The following is a 19,045-nucleotide window of genomic DNA, read 5'->3' on the forward strand; positions in this document are numbered from 1 at the left end:
TGGTGCGAAGTCACCTACAGCTCTCGCATATTATCGATTTTTGCACTTTGACCCCTGACCTAAGCAATATCGGTCAATATGTCCTGAGGCAAAGTTGTCGTACTCATTGCGTGCTATGAACCTGCAAAGTTTCATTCAGATCGATGCACTCACCTGGTCGCTAGGGGGCCTTCAATTTTCGCCAATTTTCAGGCATACCCCATTTGTGGGGGCGCTGCGGGTAAACTATTCCATATATCACAAAAACCGGAATATATTTGGTAGAGCATCACCTGTAGATGATGCATGCCAAATTTCATAAGCCTACGTGGGATAATGGCTTTCGGAATTGATTCGTGTGAATGGTACTAATTTTGAAGGGTTTTCGGCTGTTGCTAGAGACCAAAGCGTCCCTAACGACCATCACAATTTCCAAAGCACTAGGTCATAAGATGTACCTACCACCCGAGTTTGGTCAAAATCAGCCCACGTTTACGACTAATTATGCTGATGACAAACGAACAAACATCCAAACAAATATCCAAACAAACAGACAGAATTACTGACAATAAGGGTCACCTATTTCGGCGACCCAATAGTGACCGAAGCTTTTCATGCAGCACTCTTCAGGGTAAAAATCGCAGCAATAAAGGAGGAAGTGAAGGCACATGCTTTTATATGCAAGTCTCATTAAGGTGGACACTGATTGGTTCAACCGTAATGACGTCACGGTTAATCTTTTTTTTTCACTCCTGGCTGTATGTATGTATGTATATATATATATATATATATATATATATATATATATATATATATATATATATATATATATATATATATACATACATATTGATACAAACAATCACGACAAATAAACAAGTGATATATATGAATATATTGTTGCGGTTCTGGAAACCGCATCCCTCCAAAGCGATGGCATCCATCATACAGTGGTCCCCAGAATGTTATTTCATTAATGTACGTCAGATACTCCCTTCCTTCTTGACTAATGGGACAAACGGGACAAGTGAGTTCTGTGAATCTCATAGTTAGGTCTGATTATATCTCCAACTTCATTCCTATTCTTTCTCTCTATTCCTGGGGTAAATCCAAGCCGCAGCCGACTGTAAAAGCCAAGGCTGTGCCCTTCACTGTGAGAATTTGTCCTCGCGAAGGCCAGTCCTGGAAAAACAACACACCAAATGCCAACGCCGTGCAGTTCGCATGCGGCGCACTGTTTTCAACCCAAATGTACATCTAATAATTATATCCAATCTTTTCCCTCAATTCCTGACACAGAACAGGGTTGGCACTGCACACACCACCGCTTTTGATAAATGACTGCATGCTCAATGGCGGCAGACCCACGCGCAGCCCCAGGGTAATTTATTATTGCAAACAGAGCAGAGCATGAATGGCATACAACTTGTTCGGGTCTGCAGATAGGTTTACCATAGCATCTTACCATCGGTCTTCGCTGACCACCGCGGCCGCGGTTGTCTCTCACGTACGGCGGACGTCTTCTCGCGGACGGCGGATGTCTTCTCGCCTCTCCGCCCGGTAAGACTGCTGCCAGGCAGACGCGCGCTGTACGGCTCAGGCTGCATGGCTTACAGATCGGCAGCGCATTGACTGGCGCTAACCGCCGATCGCCAGGGCATGGGCCGGGACTTCGGTGCTGGGCGATTCGTGTCACGGTGTCAGGAGTGAGACGATTCTGCAGCTTGGAATAATCTTGCTGGATGTAAAGTGGAGCCGCTTCCGGCCATCACGGCTGGGCCGTGTGCTGGCCGGAGCCAAACCAGAGTGCCCAATTAGGGTGACGACACATCGCTTCGGATCGTCGCCCCCGCCCCGCACCACAGGATCCATAAAAGGAAGGGTCGCAGGGCAGTTCAATCGTTCTCCATCTGCTGGTGGTTTTCCGTTCCTGCTCATCACTCCTGGTTCTTGTTGGGTCATCCTGCTCTATCTGGCCTGGGATTCATCTTTGCGTTCGCTTGCTGGTTCCATCCTTTCTTCACCAACTCACCACTGACTCCCTCCATCCACCCACCCACCTGATCCTGTCTGCCATGATGCCCACTCGCTTTTGACTCCGCCTTTCTCCACTCACTGCCTTCTGACTCCGCCCAAAGTCCTCCCTTCATGCCTGACGGTTGCGCTCCATTCTCTGGATTGCCGCTTAGCTGCACGAAGCGGGAGATGACGTGCCAACTGTCAGGGAGGTATCGTCTCACGGAGCATCCCCCCAAAACATACTGGTGGTGCAGTCGGTCAATCGTGCAAGGTATTGAGAGACAGTGTTAGCCTCATCTCCTCTCCTCTTTCTTCTCATTGACTGATCTTCATTGGATATGTGTGTGTGTGTGTGTGTGTGTGTGTGTGTGTGTGTGTGTGTGTGTGTGTGTGTGTGTGTGTGTGTGTGTCGCTCATGGCACCTGTCATCGTTTAAGTTAAGAGTGTAGAAGAATTATATAGGGATAACTCTGCTCTGTGTCTGCTTCAGTAAGTTGCTTGTATTATTGTCACACCACATTTTTCTTCCTTTCTCTACTTACATACAACAATAAATCTATTCATTGTGCCACATATCTTTCCTCGCCTGCCTGTAATCAATCTTTTGTAGAAATGTTCCCAGCTCGTTTTTGTCGTTTCTTTCATTGATCCAGCATAGTCCATATCCTAACCTCACTGGGACTTTCTTTCCAACGATCAGCTCCTTTTAGCCGGTACGTCATTGGCAGTGTTGTTCGGCTGCATCTGATCCGGTGAGGTGATCCGGTTCGGACAAGGCGTACTGAGGGCGTGTTTCCCAGTAATTAGGTCACGTGATTAATTAGGTAACCCGGTTAACCCATAGACGGAGGAGCCGAGGTTAAGTGGTTGAGTTATTGGTCGGTTAGCGACCAGCTGCATCACGGAATTATCCATGTACGATGGCCTGCAATTCTGGGGAGTCTGGTGGGAACCCAAGATAGCTCCACCCCCCCCCCCCTGGTGGTCTTCTCACCCGACCCCCGGCCATCAACAATATATATATATATATATATATATATATATATATATATATATATATATATATATATATATATATATATATATATATATTTTACTATAATTCAAGGACCGGTGTTTGTTTGTCGCACTACTCCTTCAGCTTTGGGCCGATTACATAGACTTTCTACATAGGATCAGCATCACCCCAATTAGTGTACAGGGTTGTTTTTATCTTGACCGGTGGTCTTGAGGGGATGTGGGTGGGGGACGCAAATCATCAATGTAAATATGTGTCGTATATTGCCACCTCCAAGTGGGGGAGGGAATTACAAGTCTCCACCATTTACAGTGCAGTATTCCTGTCCCCACGTTTTCCAAAGCAGTGAGGTGTTTTGAATTATAAGCAGTAGGTATGGTTTTGCTTCATGCACTTAACCTGTGTTATTTTTGTTTGCCTATACAGAGCACTCAGTTGCCTATACACCACCCAAATAAAGGAAAACGTCAAAATAATGTATTGCATGCTTGGAATAACATCGCCCGTAGGATGGTTACCCTGCTAGTACGTACCAAAACGGTATGTACACTAGCAAATACTAGTACACTGACTAGATCAGGACGCAACAGGACAAAAGGAACAGCAGAGAGAGGGCGGAAACACTAACAGCAGAGTTAAATGCCAAGATAGAGGGAGACTTGGACAATCAATGAGTGTTGGGAGGAATTGGGGGCAGGAGAGGATGCATTCAATGAATAAGAGGAATACCAAAGGAAACTCTCAAGAGAAAAAACTGGAAATGTGAACAGCGGAGGGATTGAGGTTGGGTGGTAGTGGGGGTTAACGAAGGTAGAAAATATTATGGTTTTGGATTGCGGATGATTTGAGATGGTGGTGAAACAGCTATCTTGAAGATCTGGAGGGAAGAATGAGATTGAAGAGAATGTGCAAGTTGGTTCCACAGGTGCAGAAAAAGAGGAACAAATGAGTGGAGGTGAGAGCAGTGATCCTGGATTTAGGTAGTTTGACCAGAAGGGGCTTGATGGTGGACCGTGTGTGCTTGGCAGAAAGCTGGGGGGGGGGGGAGAACAAAACATGGAAAGAGAAAGACCAGAAAGGAGGTGGAAGAAGACAGAGACCACCGACCTGTCTGTGATGACAAAGTGATAGGCCCATAGATTCAACTTCATCATGGGAGATTCCAATAATCTTGAAGGCCTTGCTTTCAACGGCATCAAGCTGAGCAAGATTTGAGGTAGGGGAATCAGCCCAGAGGGGAGAGTAGCGCTCCATCAAGCTGTGGATGAAAGCCCTGAAGGTGGACAGGAGTTCAGGTGTGCCAAGGAATGACTTTGTATGATGGAGGATGTCCAGTTGGCAGCTGGCTTTGGAGGCAAAATTTGAAATGTGCTTTGCCAAAGAAAGATCATGGCTGACATTGAAACCTTGGAGTATGAATGACTGAACTTCCTCAAGAGGATTGTTAAGAAGGCAGATCGGAGGGTTTGCCAGATGGTCCTTTTGTTGAGAGATAGTGAGAATTTGAGATTTGTAAGGATTGAAATAAATATTTGAAGCGTTTTTATGAACTTGTCATGGTGTCAAGGTCTGAAGAGAGGGAAGAGGTTGCAGCCTGCCTGTCTGAAGGATGAGGGATGTCACGGCAGAGGGTGAAGTCATCAGGAAATAGATGAAGGGGATTTTTCAGAGTCAGTGAGATCATTTATGAAGATCAGGAATTGGACTGGTTCCAGAACTCTGCCTTGGAGTGCTCCAGCCTTGACAGGGAAAGGAGATGAAATGATTCCGTTGAGTGCCACACTTTGGCTGCAAGAGTAGAGGAAGTGAGAAAGGCATGTGTGGAGTTGGCCTTTGATGCCATAGGCAGAGAGTGTGGAGAGCAAGGCAGGATGCCAGACTGTATCAAAAAGCACGAGACATGTCCAGATAAACGGCCTTCATCTTATGTCTGATATTAAGGACCTCCATCCATTGTTGAGTTAGTGGAAGCAGCATGTTCAAGGTGGAGTGACCTGGTTTGAAACCAAATTAGTGATCTCAGATAAGGCCATTGGAGAAAAGGAATGAATTCGTATCAACTGCGATGATAGATTCCATGACCTTGCTGATGAGTGGAAGTAAGCTGATAGATCTATAGTTAAGTGGATCAGTTTTTGCATTTTTGATGTAACACATTGATGTTGGTGGATTTCCAACCGGATGGAAGATGATCTAGGACAAATGATCGGGTGAAAACATCAGAGAGAGAGAGAGAGAGAGCGAGAGAGAGCGAGAGAGAGAGCGAGAGAGAGCGAGAGAGAGCGAGAGAGAGAGCGAGAGAGAGAGCGAGCGAGAGAGAGAGCGAGAGAGCGAGAGAGCGAGAGAGCGAGAGCGAGAGAGAGAGCGAGAGCGAGAGCGAGAGAGAGAGAGAGAGAGAGAGAGAGAGAGAGAGAGAGAGAGAGAGAGAGAGACAGAGACAGAGACAGAGAGACAGAGAGACGTGCAAGAGTAGTAGAACAGCAGGTTTTTAGGACATGTGAGCTGATGCCGTCCGGTCCATTAGCAGTCAGAGTCGAGGGTTGAAAGAACCTTTTCCACCTTCTCAAGTGCAAAACACACAGGAGTCCAGGAGCAGTTGGTTACGACAGCGAAGGATGGGGACCGAGTGAGTGGTTGGGGACACAAAATTTGGAAGCAAACACAGAATCTTACCCGGTCTTATCCAAAACACAGAAGTAGCTCACATAGATGAGAATTCCAATGCTGCATGCCCCCCCCATCCCCCCTCAGCTTCTTGATGGGTTTTATCACTTGTTGGTGAGTCATACAACGTAGACAGAAACATACAAACAAGTGTGCCTTGTTTTATCCTTTTTAGCATTCCATGCAATTCATTGATCGTTTTATGTTATCTGTGCATGATAAAATCCATTGTTGTAATTGAGAGATCTGTTCTTTGATTTGACTAATTTGTGCTGCACCAGGAACAGCAATGTTTAGTGACCTTACTCAGTTCACCATTTAAAGTGTTATTTTGTTGTTCCACCCACGCTCCTAACTTTTGTCATATTTCTTCTTTAAAGTGACATTTGCCATGAGTTTCTCTGGCGAGTTCCCTTGCTTGTTGACCCAGCCTTTGCCCAGTTTGCTCAAGACCTTGGACTGGCATCTTTTGGGGGTTCTGTGTCCACTGTGCAATGTCTTACCAAGGTTAGTTCACTTCTTCTCCTTCAAAATTTTTATCGCACTCTTCAGCATCACCTCATAACTTGCAATTCAAAATTTATTTCAACAGTTATCATGAAAGCACTTAAGTTGTGCATGAGCATGAAGATCCAAATAACCTTTTTGTTTGGACATTTGATGTCTCAGATTCTTGAATCAGAAGAACTCTCATCCAAATGGGTCTTCCTGTAACTTCTAGTCAGAATACGTGTAATTAAAGGCATGGCCCATCCACACCTCCCACTCCTGGTTCACCCAGCTACACCTCTCACAATTGACCAAGAGAGACCACCTCGAACCTCCCTGGAGGGATTTCCCCCAACTGGGGTCCATTGGTTTAATGAGTAACCCAAGACCGCTGGAGATCAACTCCAAAGATATCCAAGTGAAGGCATTCTGCTCATGCACAGCAAGTCAGTGGTGTTATGTGGTTGAATAAATAAATATCAGGGCTGCAAGCTAATGCTCGGCACATGTTGATTTCAAGATTATTTGGTTGCGTTGGAGGGCAATTCTGTGGCTCAAAAAACTACAGCGACTGTATTTAAAATGAAACAGGTTGAATAAATTACAAAAAAGTGTTGGGAATACAGCAAGCAAAAGAAGCAGGACAGAAAAATCTGATCGGCACCATGCGCTTAACGAAACAAAAATGGTCACCTAAACCTTCTACTAAAACTTAGGAACCAGGAACCAGGTGAGAATGTGTCAGAATAGTTTTCAGCCAATCATCTTCAAAGGAACAGTTAGAACAGCAGAGCAGGCCTGTACCACAGAGATATCGCAGCACCAAGAAGCATCCCTGACAGAACAGCCAGGCTCTGACACCACAAAGTGTCCCTAACAAAATATTGTTGGGCTGCATGGACCATCCTTATTGAAAGAGCGCTGTCTGACACAAACGAGCTTCCCTAATAAAAGAGAAAGAATGCCACGACGGTCCTCAAATCGTCCTCCTTCCCCCCTCCCAACTCTTCTTGCCCCTCATGATGCAGGTGTGGCCACTAAGACCACAGCCTCCCAATGTCGACCCAATCAGATCATGGCCTGAGGCCTGTCCAATTGTGGGGCGTACCTTTGCCAGTGTGTCCAGCCAATCGTAAGCCACGTTGCTATCGCAGTAAGAGGGTCCTCTTGGGGAAAATGATCCAACCTATGTAAGCACATAGTCCATGCTAAGGCCTTACACTTTAGTAACTACCCTGTACCAATTTTATAAGTAGCCTGTAATAGTACTTTTACCCTTTTTCTTAAATATGTTCCCTGTATGTTGTAAATCAATGGTTTCCATATTTGCTTTTATATCTCCTTGGTAAAGTGTCAAAACAAGATTCCTCAAATGCCTCGTCATTGTGCAAATACAAGTGCAAACTGACTGAGAACAAAGTCCTTAGTGCAATTTGTTCATCGACATTTACTTTCCGTCTTTATCATCCGATATTATAAGGGCAGGGGAATTATTCAACTTCTGAATCATCAGCATGACAGAACTTAACATAATTGCTTAGCCAACTAGAAGGGCACTCGGTGGAGTGCATACCTCCACGACGTAATTTCTGATCCATGAGAACATATCTGGCCCAACACATTTTTGAAATATCATGCTCTGCAGTACTATATCGTTTTGGCCCTATCTCTCAATGGTGAAGAATCACTTAAAAAAATAAATAATTCTCGTATCCAGATCTGGATTCGAATCTTTATCAAAATCAAAACAATTCGTCCTTGCCACACCTCCAACCTGTCAACCAAGTTCATCCGAATCCGTCCACAACTTTTTGAGATATCATGTACAAAAACAGACAAACAGACAGACAAACAGACATAGATCGGTGAAAACATAACCTCCTTCACCTTCAGTGGCAGAGGTAATAAAATAATTATTTTACATTTTATTATATGGCGATTTTGAAATGAAAATTTTATGCACTTGTTCCTGCTTTTTTTTCTTATCATTCCAGTTAACAATTCTTGAATCATCAGTTTTCAAATCCACATATACATTATGCTTGTGCTTTTATATCTCCTTTTGTGGCTCCAAATTTGTCATAAAACTGTCCTATATCCTGCAATTCTTAAAGTATCACTACACATCATAATCATCATCATCCTCAAAGTCCATTAAGCATTTGGGATTATCAGGTTCATGACAAGTCGTGGTTATTCCCATGGCTGAGAACAAAGCCTAAACAGGTCGCCACTCCATCACAAGGTGCTGCAGGTTATGGGAGGAATTGAGAATTTGTCGGCATACCAGCAGAAATGACACATCTCTCTCTCTCTTTCTCTCTCTCTGATGTACCATACTCTTCACAGTGTGTCGGTATGGTCACAGCAGGTTCCTTCCTGCTGGGTGGTTTGTCATTGCCTTCCATGCAGTAATTAGGGCAGGAATTTAGAATTTGGTCAGGGTGCCAGCGATAGCTCACTTCCTCTTCGAGAAATACACAGTGAGGTCTCTAACATCCACTAACTAATGCCAGCAGATGGGATTCCCGTTTACCATCCATACAACGGGCAGCACACGCATTGATTAATTACCCTGCCTGTCAAACCCCAGGATGACAGTATATAATTTGGTCAGGATTCGAACCCAGTCTCAACAGTTTAGAGGCGAGTGCACATACCTGTAGCCCATCCTGGCAGGCCACAAAATGACATACTCGTTTCAAAATGAATCTTCAACTTCCAGGCAAAAATGCAAGCGGACAGAACAACCTTCTGCACGTTCCTCGGACGGGTGGTGTACCAATTGATGCCACAGCCTGCCTGCAAAACACCAGGATGACAATTTACAATGGGGTTGCGAATCGAACCTAAACGAGACTGCTCAAAGGGGAGTATGTTACCCCTGCGTTTTCCTGACAGTTCATCACTATATATGCTCATTAACAATTAAAATGTCATTTTACTCATTGAAGCGTCTTATAATAGCATCATTTGAAAAAGCTATAGGCCTAATGTTCTGGTCTACAATGTCCCTTTCTGGAATAACTGTAGTTTATTCCACTCTACGACAATAACAGTCACAATTGAATCTGTTGCTTTTGAGCCACCTTTGTCGTCCATGTAGTAATTATTACATCTTTCATGGTATTTCATTTACCTATTTGAAATATTAACCAGTGCAAGTGGAGGGAATGAATGATATTTCATCCAGGCTGCCCTCTTTCACGTAAGAGGCTTTTAAGTCGAACCAAAGAATGACTGATTATCTTCCTGAAACATTAATCTTCAATGTCAGTCGACAAAAAGCACATAGCACCAAATCCAGGGATATTAAAGCACTGAATTATCACATGCAAACAGCTTCTTATCTCTTTGAGCGGCTTGTTCTCGTTATTGTTCTATCTGCTCTGTAAAAACAGACATGGGACATCTGCATTCAATGTTGTCCCCTCGTAACCAAAAACGTGTCTGTGATGCGGAGACAGAGACGAGCGGTTTAGTTTTGTTTATGGCAAGCGTACGTACAAAGGAATGCCCAAATAAACCTTTCGTGCAAATAAATAATTGCCTTGAAATTTCTACTGAACTACCATGACTACATTTCACACACTTTTCATTTCCTTGCAAATTGCTATGCCATCGATACATCATGACTTATCGACGCTGACACACAGCTATAAGGGAAGCGTTGAGATTTGTACTCAAATTGCCTTATCACGATTCACATGAATTTCACACTTAAAGTGCACCGGTGATTCCATTATCATTGTTAATCTAATTGTTGTCATGATGACTCTCAGCAATAGGATGAACACAATATTGGATTTTCATTTTATATTCTGAATAATATTGATGTCCTACATGATTCCCTATCTGTAATTTAATGACATGGATTATTGCAGCCACACTTTTACTCAATTTCTGTTTAGGCCGATCAAAACAATGTGATAATGAACATCGAAATGCCAGATGGCAATGAGAAGGAGTTTTCCAGATTGCAAAGTCGCTCAGGAGCTATGAGATCATTGGGTCTTTTTTATTATTTTTTGGAAATACATGACATAAAACTTTCCCATAATGGACTGATGACAAAGGGGTTGATAGATCATAGCTTTCATCACTGGTTCACCAAGGCAGCACATTAGTCTGGAACGCAGTAATTCATTACTGCAAACACAATGGGCAGGAGTGTAATTTGTCAGTGTTTCTCTCAATAGCAAGGCAGTTGTTGTCAAGAGTAAAATGATCAAGGTAATAAGAAATAAGTAATTAAATATTTCATGTCAAGGTAAATGATTTGTTTTATATTTAAAGTGGTCTTTTTAAGAAAAGAAAAAAAGAAATAAAAAATTACCCCCGTGCGGGAGTGACGGTCATCTCTGCGAGAAAATATATAGCCTCCTGAAGGTAGGGCAGTTTTTGCAAACTTTGAAGTCATGTGACGTGAAAACGAAAGCGAATATCGAAAATCCGGCCTGACAAAATTTAGATATTGTCCCATAGAATTATATGCCACAATCAAATTCAAGATCGCTTGAGAAATGTAGGACATAGATTTTGATAATCGTCATTTTCGCATGAAAATCGTCATTTTCGCATTTTTGCCAACTTTGAAGTCACGTGACACGAAAACGAAAGTGAATATCGAAAATTCGGCCTGACCAAATTTAGATATTGTCCAATAGATTCATATGCCACAATAAAATTCAAGATTGCTTGAGAAATGTAGGAGGAGATAGATTTTGAAATCGTCATTTTCGCAATTTTTGCCAAATTGAAGTCACGTGACACGAAAACGAAAGCGAATATCGAAAATCCGGCCTGACCAAATTTAGATATTGTCCCATAGATTCGTCTGCCACAATCAAATTCAAGATCGCTTGAGAAATGTAGGAGATAGATTTTGAAAATCGTCATTTTCGCATGAAAATCGTCATTTTCACATTTTTGCCAAATTTTAAGTCACGTGACACGAAAACGAAAGCGATTATCGAAAATCCGGCCCGATCAAAATTTAGATATTTTCCCATAGATTCATATGCAACAATCAAATTCAAGATCGCTTGAGAAATGGCAGAGGAGATAGAATTTGAAAATCGTCATTTTCGCAACTTCAAAGGCCTCGTGACCTTGACCTTGACCTTCGGTGACCTTGAAAGTCATACCATCGTATATGTCTCATCGACCCCTATCAGGATCACTAATGACCAGATCTCCCGCTTCAACTTCATTGTGAACGGACGGACGGACGGACGGACGGACGGATCGTCACCTCTCCTCTCAACACCAATATTATTAGGTCATGCTCGAAGAGATGACCTAAAAACTGAAACAAAAATGGAGAATCACTAGATCCAATAATTTTGGATTTTTTTCAACGAACATCCTGATATTAATGAAATGCATTATTCTATTGATAAAATGGCGGAGGATTTTCTCGTAATTTCTATGGAGGCAGCCATGTATTGCCCCCAATTGTCTATGAAACACATGATGTCACATCGCTGATTAATCTATTCATTCATATTAGAATGGAGAGTGAAATTTTTTTTTAAAACGATCAGATGTAGTAATTCACAAACTTTTGGGTCACTTGGTGATCATAACCACATTCCTAATTAATATAATAATGAATATTCTTACGATTACCGTATTTTCTGTTGTATAAACCGTGGCCGTGTATTGACCAGGTGTTCTTCTTATTTTGTGTTTAATGGCGTTTTCAGAGCCACGAGGCTCGATATACGCCACACACCTAAGCTCCGGGTGTCTCCGGACATTTCCGAGCGCGAGTTATTTAATTTCTGCACACGGTTGATAAAACAATGTATAAACTCTTAAACTGAACCAAATTTCAAAATTTAAGCGACGGAATTGAGCTTACCAGCAGTTCCGACTGCCACCAAAAAAAGTGTTCCTCTGGAATATAATTGAAATTCAGCATTGATCATTTTTAAGACTTTTCTTTTTTTCTATACATGTGTATGAACTGCACCCCCCCCTCCCCCAACTTTTACCTTTTTCTGATAAAAAGTGTGGTTTATACATTGGAAAATACGGTAATGCCAACTTGGAAACAACTGTTTTTACTCATACTCATACAAGTGCACCATAGAGCATCATTGCTGCTGAAGCAGTTTCTTTGGATAGGATTACGATCCTTGAGTTGTCGCCAGTCCAGCGCAGGATATTTAACGGAGGATGCAAACATTTTGGAATTTGCCAAGGGTGCCAGCAGTAGCCCACCTACTCTTTGTGAAGAATAACGTGGGATCCTTAACATCCAACAAATAATGCCAGTAGACGGGAAATCTAGTTTAAGGTCCATCTGAGGGGGCGGCACACATTTATGCCTAGCCCTGCCTGTGAAACACCAGCCCTCGGTTGCTCAAAGCTCGGATAAGTGCTATCCTGTGGATAAATTACTGATCCGGCAGATAAAATGTATCCACTCGATAATTTCCATTGCTCAAAACCCATATAACTTTATCGGCTGGATAAAGTGGTGATTTTCCAGATAACTTTATCCAAGTCCCATCTGACCCCAAAAAAGCCTTATCTGTGGTTACTATGGCTAAGGTGGGTTTGTGAAATTCAAAAGGCTTGGTTCAAAAGGTTTTGATTGCCAACCACGCCTTATTCTTCCAATCATTACCTTGCGCATGCAAAGTGAAAAGCCGGGTTAATCAATTGGTTCATGTCTGTCTGTCCGTCGGTCTTATCAGTTTATGATCATCAGTTTATGATCGAGGAACAGCTTATTTAAATCAAATGTTTTATTTTGAACACGAATCGGAACACGAATCGAAACACGAAGAGAAAGACAAGTCTTTCGCTTAAACATACTTTGTCTCTGAATTTATCCCGATCACACATGAGCAGAAAGGCGAGATAATATATTTTACACTGTTTGCCTGCCGAGCAGTAAAGTAGAATTTAAAATCATCCCAAGCAGGAAACTTACTGTTTTCAAGGACATCAGAGTGGACACAAACAACAGGCATAAATAACTAATGTAATGTATTAGATACAGTAGGGTGATGCAATAGACGCTGGAGAAAATGGCAGGAAAAACCATAATTTTTTCGATGTATTATTGGTATGCCTTTAAACCTCTTTAAACCTTTATTATCCCTCATTGGACTTAGTTCGAAATGACGGCTTATGGATTTGGTCTCAATTTCCGTGTCCGCGTATGCGTCCGCAACCATATCTCGGACACGTGTGGATAGATATATTCGTACTTGGCATAAAGACAACACCTGATGGTATACATATGCACATCGTTTTTTTTTTCCAACATCAGATCCAAGATGGCCAACTGGTGGCCATTTTAGTTGTAAACACAAAAACAAAGCCCAGTGTTGAACACATCGTCAACCATTTCTTGGACATGCATTTAACGATATTGCTCAAAATTGGCACAAGCAAAGTACACGATGGTATACAATTGTACAGAACTTTATCTTGCAATCTGATCAAATATGGCCGACTGGTAGACTGGCGGCCATTTAGTTGTAAAAAAAAAACCGATGTTGAATACATCTTCAACCATTTCTCAGACAAGCATTTACCAATGTTGTTCAAACTTGTTCAAACTTGTTCAAAGATAAGGAATGATGGCTTACATATGCACATCATTTTTTTTTCGAGATCATATCAAAGATGATGGACTGGTGGCCATTTTGTTACTTAATGTGTCCCCAACTATTTCTCAGACATGCATGGCCCGATTTTATTCAAACTTGGCACACGTACAGCACATTATGGCGTACACGTGAACCTCACTATATTTTGTGATCTGATCAAAGATGGCCGACTGGTAGACTGGTGGCTATTAAAGTCGTAGATATATATGGGCTCGCCCTTTAACTCCATACAGCAAAATTAATAAAACAGCAGGGGGCAATGACATTTTTTCTTTTTTACTTGTTTTTAATTGAATTATATATTTTAACACTGTATAATACAACTCACTTACATAAAACTTCCAAGAACCATGCAATATATCGATATATAGCATTACAGGGTGTGGCCTGTGAGATAGTACAGTGTCGTGGATGGAGAAGAAACTGTCATATGACTATGTAAGTACATCTATGGTGATCAATAAAGTCTCCATCTCCTAAACTGTGACTCAACATCATCTTATTACGGTGTATTATATAAGGTGATGCATAAGACTGCTTCAACAGTGCTAAACTTCCAGATATTTTTAATGATCTAATTAACACGTTGACGGCCAACTCTGCAGGAGTATAGTATACACCACTCCCATGTGCAAGGCAAGTATACATACGCATGTTTAATTTCTTTTCAAATTTTACTCTTCGATGAGGAAATGTTAGTTCATTTCTTTTCCTTTGCTGGGGGAGCCCCAGGTTAGAAGAACAGTCATAGTAGGCAGGAGGACAAGATTTTCAATTCTGGATGCCACGTACGAGCTATTTCAGGTAGGACTATTTTTTTTTAGCACTGAATTGATGTTGGTTTGACATCAATGCTAATGGTAGATCGTGTGCCAAGTAGCACCTGTTTTGTGTTTTTTTGCTACTTGTCATTACTCTTTAAAATGGCATGTATGAATGCAGATGAAGTGGCAAAAACTTCTCATGGAGACTGATAATGATGATCATGATTATTTCATAGATTTATGTTCACCGAACTGCAAGCAGATTGCTTGTTGTGTTATCTGGCACAGAGGCATATTCCATTTCCAACACAATAGCGCAATCTTTTCTACAAGAATACTCATAGTGGCAGAATCTGGTACACCAGCACTACGAGTATACTCGTAGTCAGCAGACAATGTGTTAAAATCATTATTTTATAAATGTTTGAAGTACAGTATATGCATGAACCCCGCACAGGGTATCATGTTCTATGAACTCTCCAGTGCATTACGGCATGGAAAAATTTCCTCCTGATGACCTTTACATACTCTTTGTCACCCGACACAACATATATCGTTTGGCTGGCATAAAGTTTGCTTTTCTCTTTCTAATTTGACTCTCTTCTGACACCAGGATTGTTTTGCCAGCAGACGACAGTGCAACATTATGGAATAGCATGTACCTCTCAGCCTGGTGTTGGCTTAATGGTTAAGGTGGTTGGCTTAAGATCTTCAGATGTTGCGTTCAAGCCCCTGTCAAAACCGTTGAATGAACATCATGCAGGTTGACTCAGCCTGCCATCCTTCTGATGTCAACAAAATGAGTACCAGCATGCTGGCATCAGCGGCACAGCCACACCCCCAGAAAATGATGCAGCCAAAGAGCTACAAGAGGCAAACAAATAAATAAATAAAAATGTATTTTTCAAAAGTTTATCCACACCATATCCAGCCCTTGTCCAGCAGATAGCTATCCTCCACTTATCCACCCATTGAAAAACCATAGTTTATCCATTGGTGAATTAACCATTGGATAATGATTTTAACTAATGGATGTTGTTCATAACCAATGGATCATAATTTATTCTGTGGTTTTTATTTTATTTATTTTATAAAATTTATTCTGTGGTTAAATTATCTGAGTTTTGAGCAACTGGGGACAGGAATCCATTTTAAAGCTCGCCAGGATGCGAATCCAGGATAGACAGCTCAGAGGTGAGTGTACATTACCTCAAGCCGACACTGCCAAGCGATACTGTCTTTACCCCTCAATGTATTATGAGTAATATTCATTTTCTTTTGACTCCCATTTTCGTTCTCAAAAAGAAAATGTTCTATTCGTCATTACCTTCGCCGAAGGAGAGGGTATTGCATTTGGGTCCATTTGTCTACTTGTTTGTCTGCACAGAAATTTAGTGTTTTTTTTCCAAAAAAAGAAATTTAGTGTTTTTGTAACTGCTTGTCAGATTGAGACAAAATTTTCACCAAAGGAGCGACTACTCATGCAAAATGTTTTAATGATAATTATGACGTTATAGGTCACATGGTGCGGCAACAATGTTGAAAAAAGAGAAAAACTTTGGACCTCTATCTCTGAAACCACACCAAGGAAAAATTGAAACTTGGCACATGCCAAGTACTCCTCATTGTATTGGGAATAAGTGTCATTTTTTAATGACGTCATAGGTGCCTTCGTTAAAACATCATAATTGTGTATGTAGAACGCTACGTCTGATCAATATGAAAAATTTTGAGGGTCTCCTAGGTATAAAATGGTCCACAAAAAAAAATTAATGACATCATAGGTCACATGAGTCGGCAGCCATATTGGATTTACCCAAATATCTATTAAAATCTTCTTCTCCAGAACGGCTGGACAGATTGAGAGGAAACTTCACACAAATGTTCCCCAAGCCATGCGTGTACAAGTTTGTTAACGAATAATTGATAGGTCACAGGGTTTGGTGGCCATATTGGTTGAAGAAAATATTAAATAATGTTTTCACCAGAACCGCTTATCAAACGACGTCAAACTTCACAATTATGATCTCGTAGTTTTGGGAAATATGTTTTAAATTTCAACTTGATCAGACACATGGTCTGACAGCCATAATTAGTATTTTTTGATCTCAGTTCTTGATGTTATTTATATTTTCATTTTTTTGAATAAGGCTCACTTGGCTGAGCCTGGATGGGGTTGAGGGTAGAGGAGTATCAGCTGAAATACGAATCCTATCCAGGTTCCTCCTGATGACTTCATCTTTGCTTTTTACTTATTCAGGTTCCTTCTGATGACTCCAATGCAGGACTGTACCTATTTGGTCTTCCATTTGATTTGAATTGAATTTATTTTAATCCCATTTTAAATTATATTGAATAATAATTTTAAAAAGTCATGGGTCAGGGTCAGGTGTCCAATCAAAGTGGGTTTTCATCAAAGCGGGACGTCTTGGTACCCGGTCATCACTGCCAGCAGTTATAAAGTGGCAGTTCTAATTATGTCTCTCATTAATTACGTAACACATCAAGACACAAAACTACACAAACACCACACAAAACAAATCCTTGCGAAAGTTTGCAATTGCTGATTGCTCTTTTTCTTATTTTCAGTTATTCTAATCACAGGATTAACCATCACATTGTAGTGAGGATGATGTTTAGTAGTAATGATGATGGCTTCTTTTTGTGTTTGCTTTTAACCATTTTGTACTTTATTTGTTTTGCAGTGCTTTAACATTGCAGTGTATTACGCACTGGGAGCCGAAATTGTTGGACTGTACATAAGTGGGGACGGTCTTCATGTCTCTGCAGAGGAAATGGTAATGTTGACGAAAATGTAATGGCTAATTCTAGCACAAAAATAGCAGTCTGCATTGGCAGCACCATGGAATAAAAACATAAGAATAAAATGGTTCTGAGTTATCCACAGTAAAGGATTACAAGGTGCTGACGTTAAGAGCTATACCTTCTATCAGAGCAAAAGAGGGCTCACCTACTCTTGACCATGACATCGAGGCACTCAATCTTATTCTTCTTCCATGTTTCTTATTCATCTTTTTCATTGCAAGCCCAGGAGCCTTCTGCCACACCAGTGAGGTTTGATGGACCACTTCTCACCGCAGCCAAGATTTGCAATGATTTTTTTTTAATGGATTTTGCTCCTGAAGGCTAAAAGAATACTTGAGGTAAGGAGTTATAAATATGAAGAAAGAAAGAACCTGTTCACATTCTTAAAAAGCCTAAATTGCATTATGAGAACCAAGAAAAGCAGATTAAGGGAAGAAGCTGTAGCAGTAAGACTTAGTTCTGTATTTTTAACATCAACACTAAAGGGACAAGAAGAAGGATCAAAGCAACACACAAGCACATGGATTGGGATGGACTAAAGCAGAAAGATCACTCAAGTATCTTCCATATACGCATCTATAAAAGAGACTAAAGGAAGCATGGATCGGCGATATGTGAAAGTGGTTCAAGAGGGGAACATACAATAACTCCTGACCAAGAAGGTTAACAGCTCTTTACTGAATCTTCTCCAACAGAATGAAATAACAAACATGAGAAACAGTCAAAATATCAAAGCAATGCTCTGTAAATGATCGAATATGAGTGTCTTGTACAGATACAGAAGATACTTTTGTGCAGGGTGAAGGCAGCGGACCTGTTTGGAGGCATTCTTTGCAATCGAACTGATAAATGTTTCCCAACTGTCCATGAGAACATATATTCAGACCCAGCAGTCTGATTTTAGGCATTTCATCCAAGTTAGATAACCCTAAGAAAGGATGGTGGTTTTTCTAATCCATGAAATTAACTTATTTTCATTTATTAACTTATCCACTAAAGGTGGAAGGAGGTTATGTTTTCACCCCTGTCTATTTGGCTGTTTGAATGCTTGCTTGTGTGCAAGATAGCTCAACAAGTTAAGGACAGATTCGGATGAAAGTTGGTTGACATATTCGGTGTGTGACAAGGAAGAAATGATTCAGGTTTGGTGAAGATCCGAATCTGGATCTGGACACGAGAATTATTTATTTTTTAAAGTGTTTTCTTCACAATTGAAAGATAGGGCCAAAACCGATATTTAGCATGATATTTCAAAAATGTATTGGGTCCAATATGTTGTATTGGATAAGGCATTGCGTGCAGAAATATGCTCTCGACCGAGTGCCATTCTCGTTTTGCTACTGTTAAAAACCAACTAACATATTTTCACACAAATAACCTGCAGGTTACATGTTAAATTAGTGACAAAAATTCCAACTGTTCCCTGTGCAAAAGACCCAGAAGACCCAAAAGACCCCAAAGATGGAAAAGACCCAAAATACCTAAAATAAGACCCAAAGGACCGAAAAGACATGGAAGATCTGAAAGACCCTCAATACTTTTAAATACCCAAAAGACCGAGAAGACCCCAAAATGCCCCAAACACCCACAAGACACAAAACACCCAAAATACCCCGTCACTTGGGGTATTTTGGACTTGGGCCAAGTCCCGAAAA

At 41.2% G+C, this 19,045-nt stretch overlaps 1 protein-coding gene across 2 annotated transcripts in view; it reads left to right on the top strand.

The window, feature by feature from the left end:
• Window positions 1-19,045, top strand: part of LOC147035181 (tryptophan 5-hydroxylase 1-like) — a 157,156-nt gene that overhangs the window by 124,468 nt on the left and 13,643 nt on the right. Inside the window, exons 7-8 of one of the 2 annotated variants that reach the window (XM_085894980.1) lie at window positions 6,061-6,187; window positions 17,270-17,362. In XM_085894980.1, coding sequence (XP_085751106.1) covers window positions 6,061-6,187; window positions 17,270-17,362 — 220 coding nt within the window. The remainder of the gene's footprint in view (window positions 1-6,060; window positions 6,188-17,269; window positions 17,363-19,045) is intronic. The other variant, XM_085894990.1, reaches the window with a different exon arrangement.

Source organism: Eptatretus burgeri, chromosome 1 (assembly GCF_056783735.1).
Source record: "Eptatretus burgeri isolate ZD-2024b chromosome 1, Ebu_testis_v1, whole genome shotgun sequence".
Taxonomy (NCBI): domain Eukaryota; kingdom Metazoa; phylum Chordata; class Myxini; order Myxiniformes; family Myxinidae; genus Eptatretus; species Eptatretus burgeri.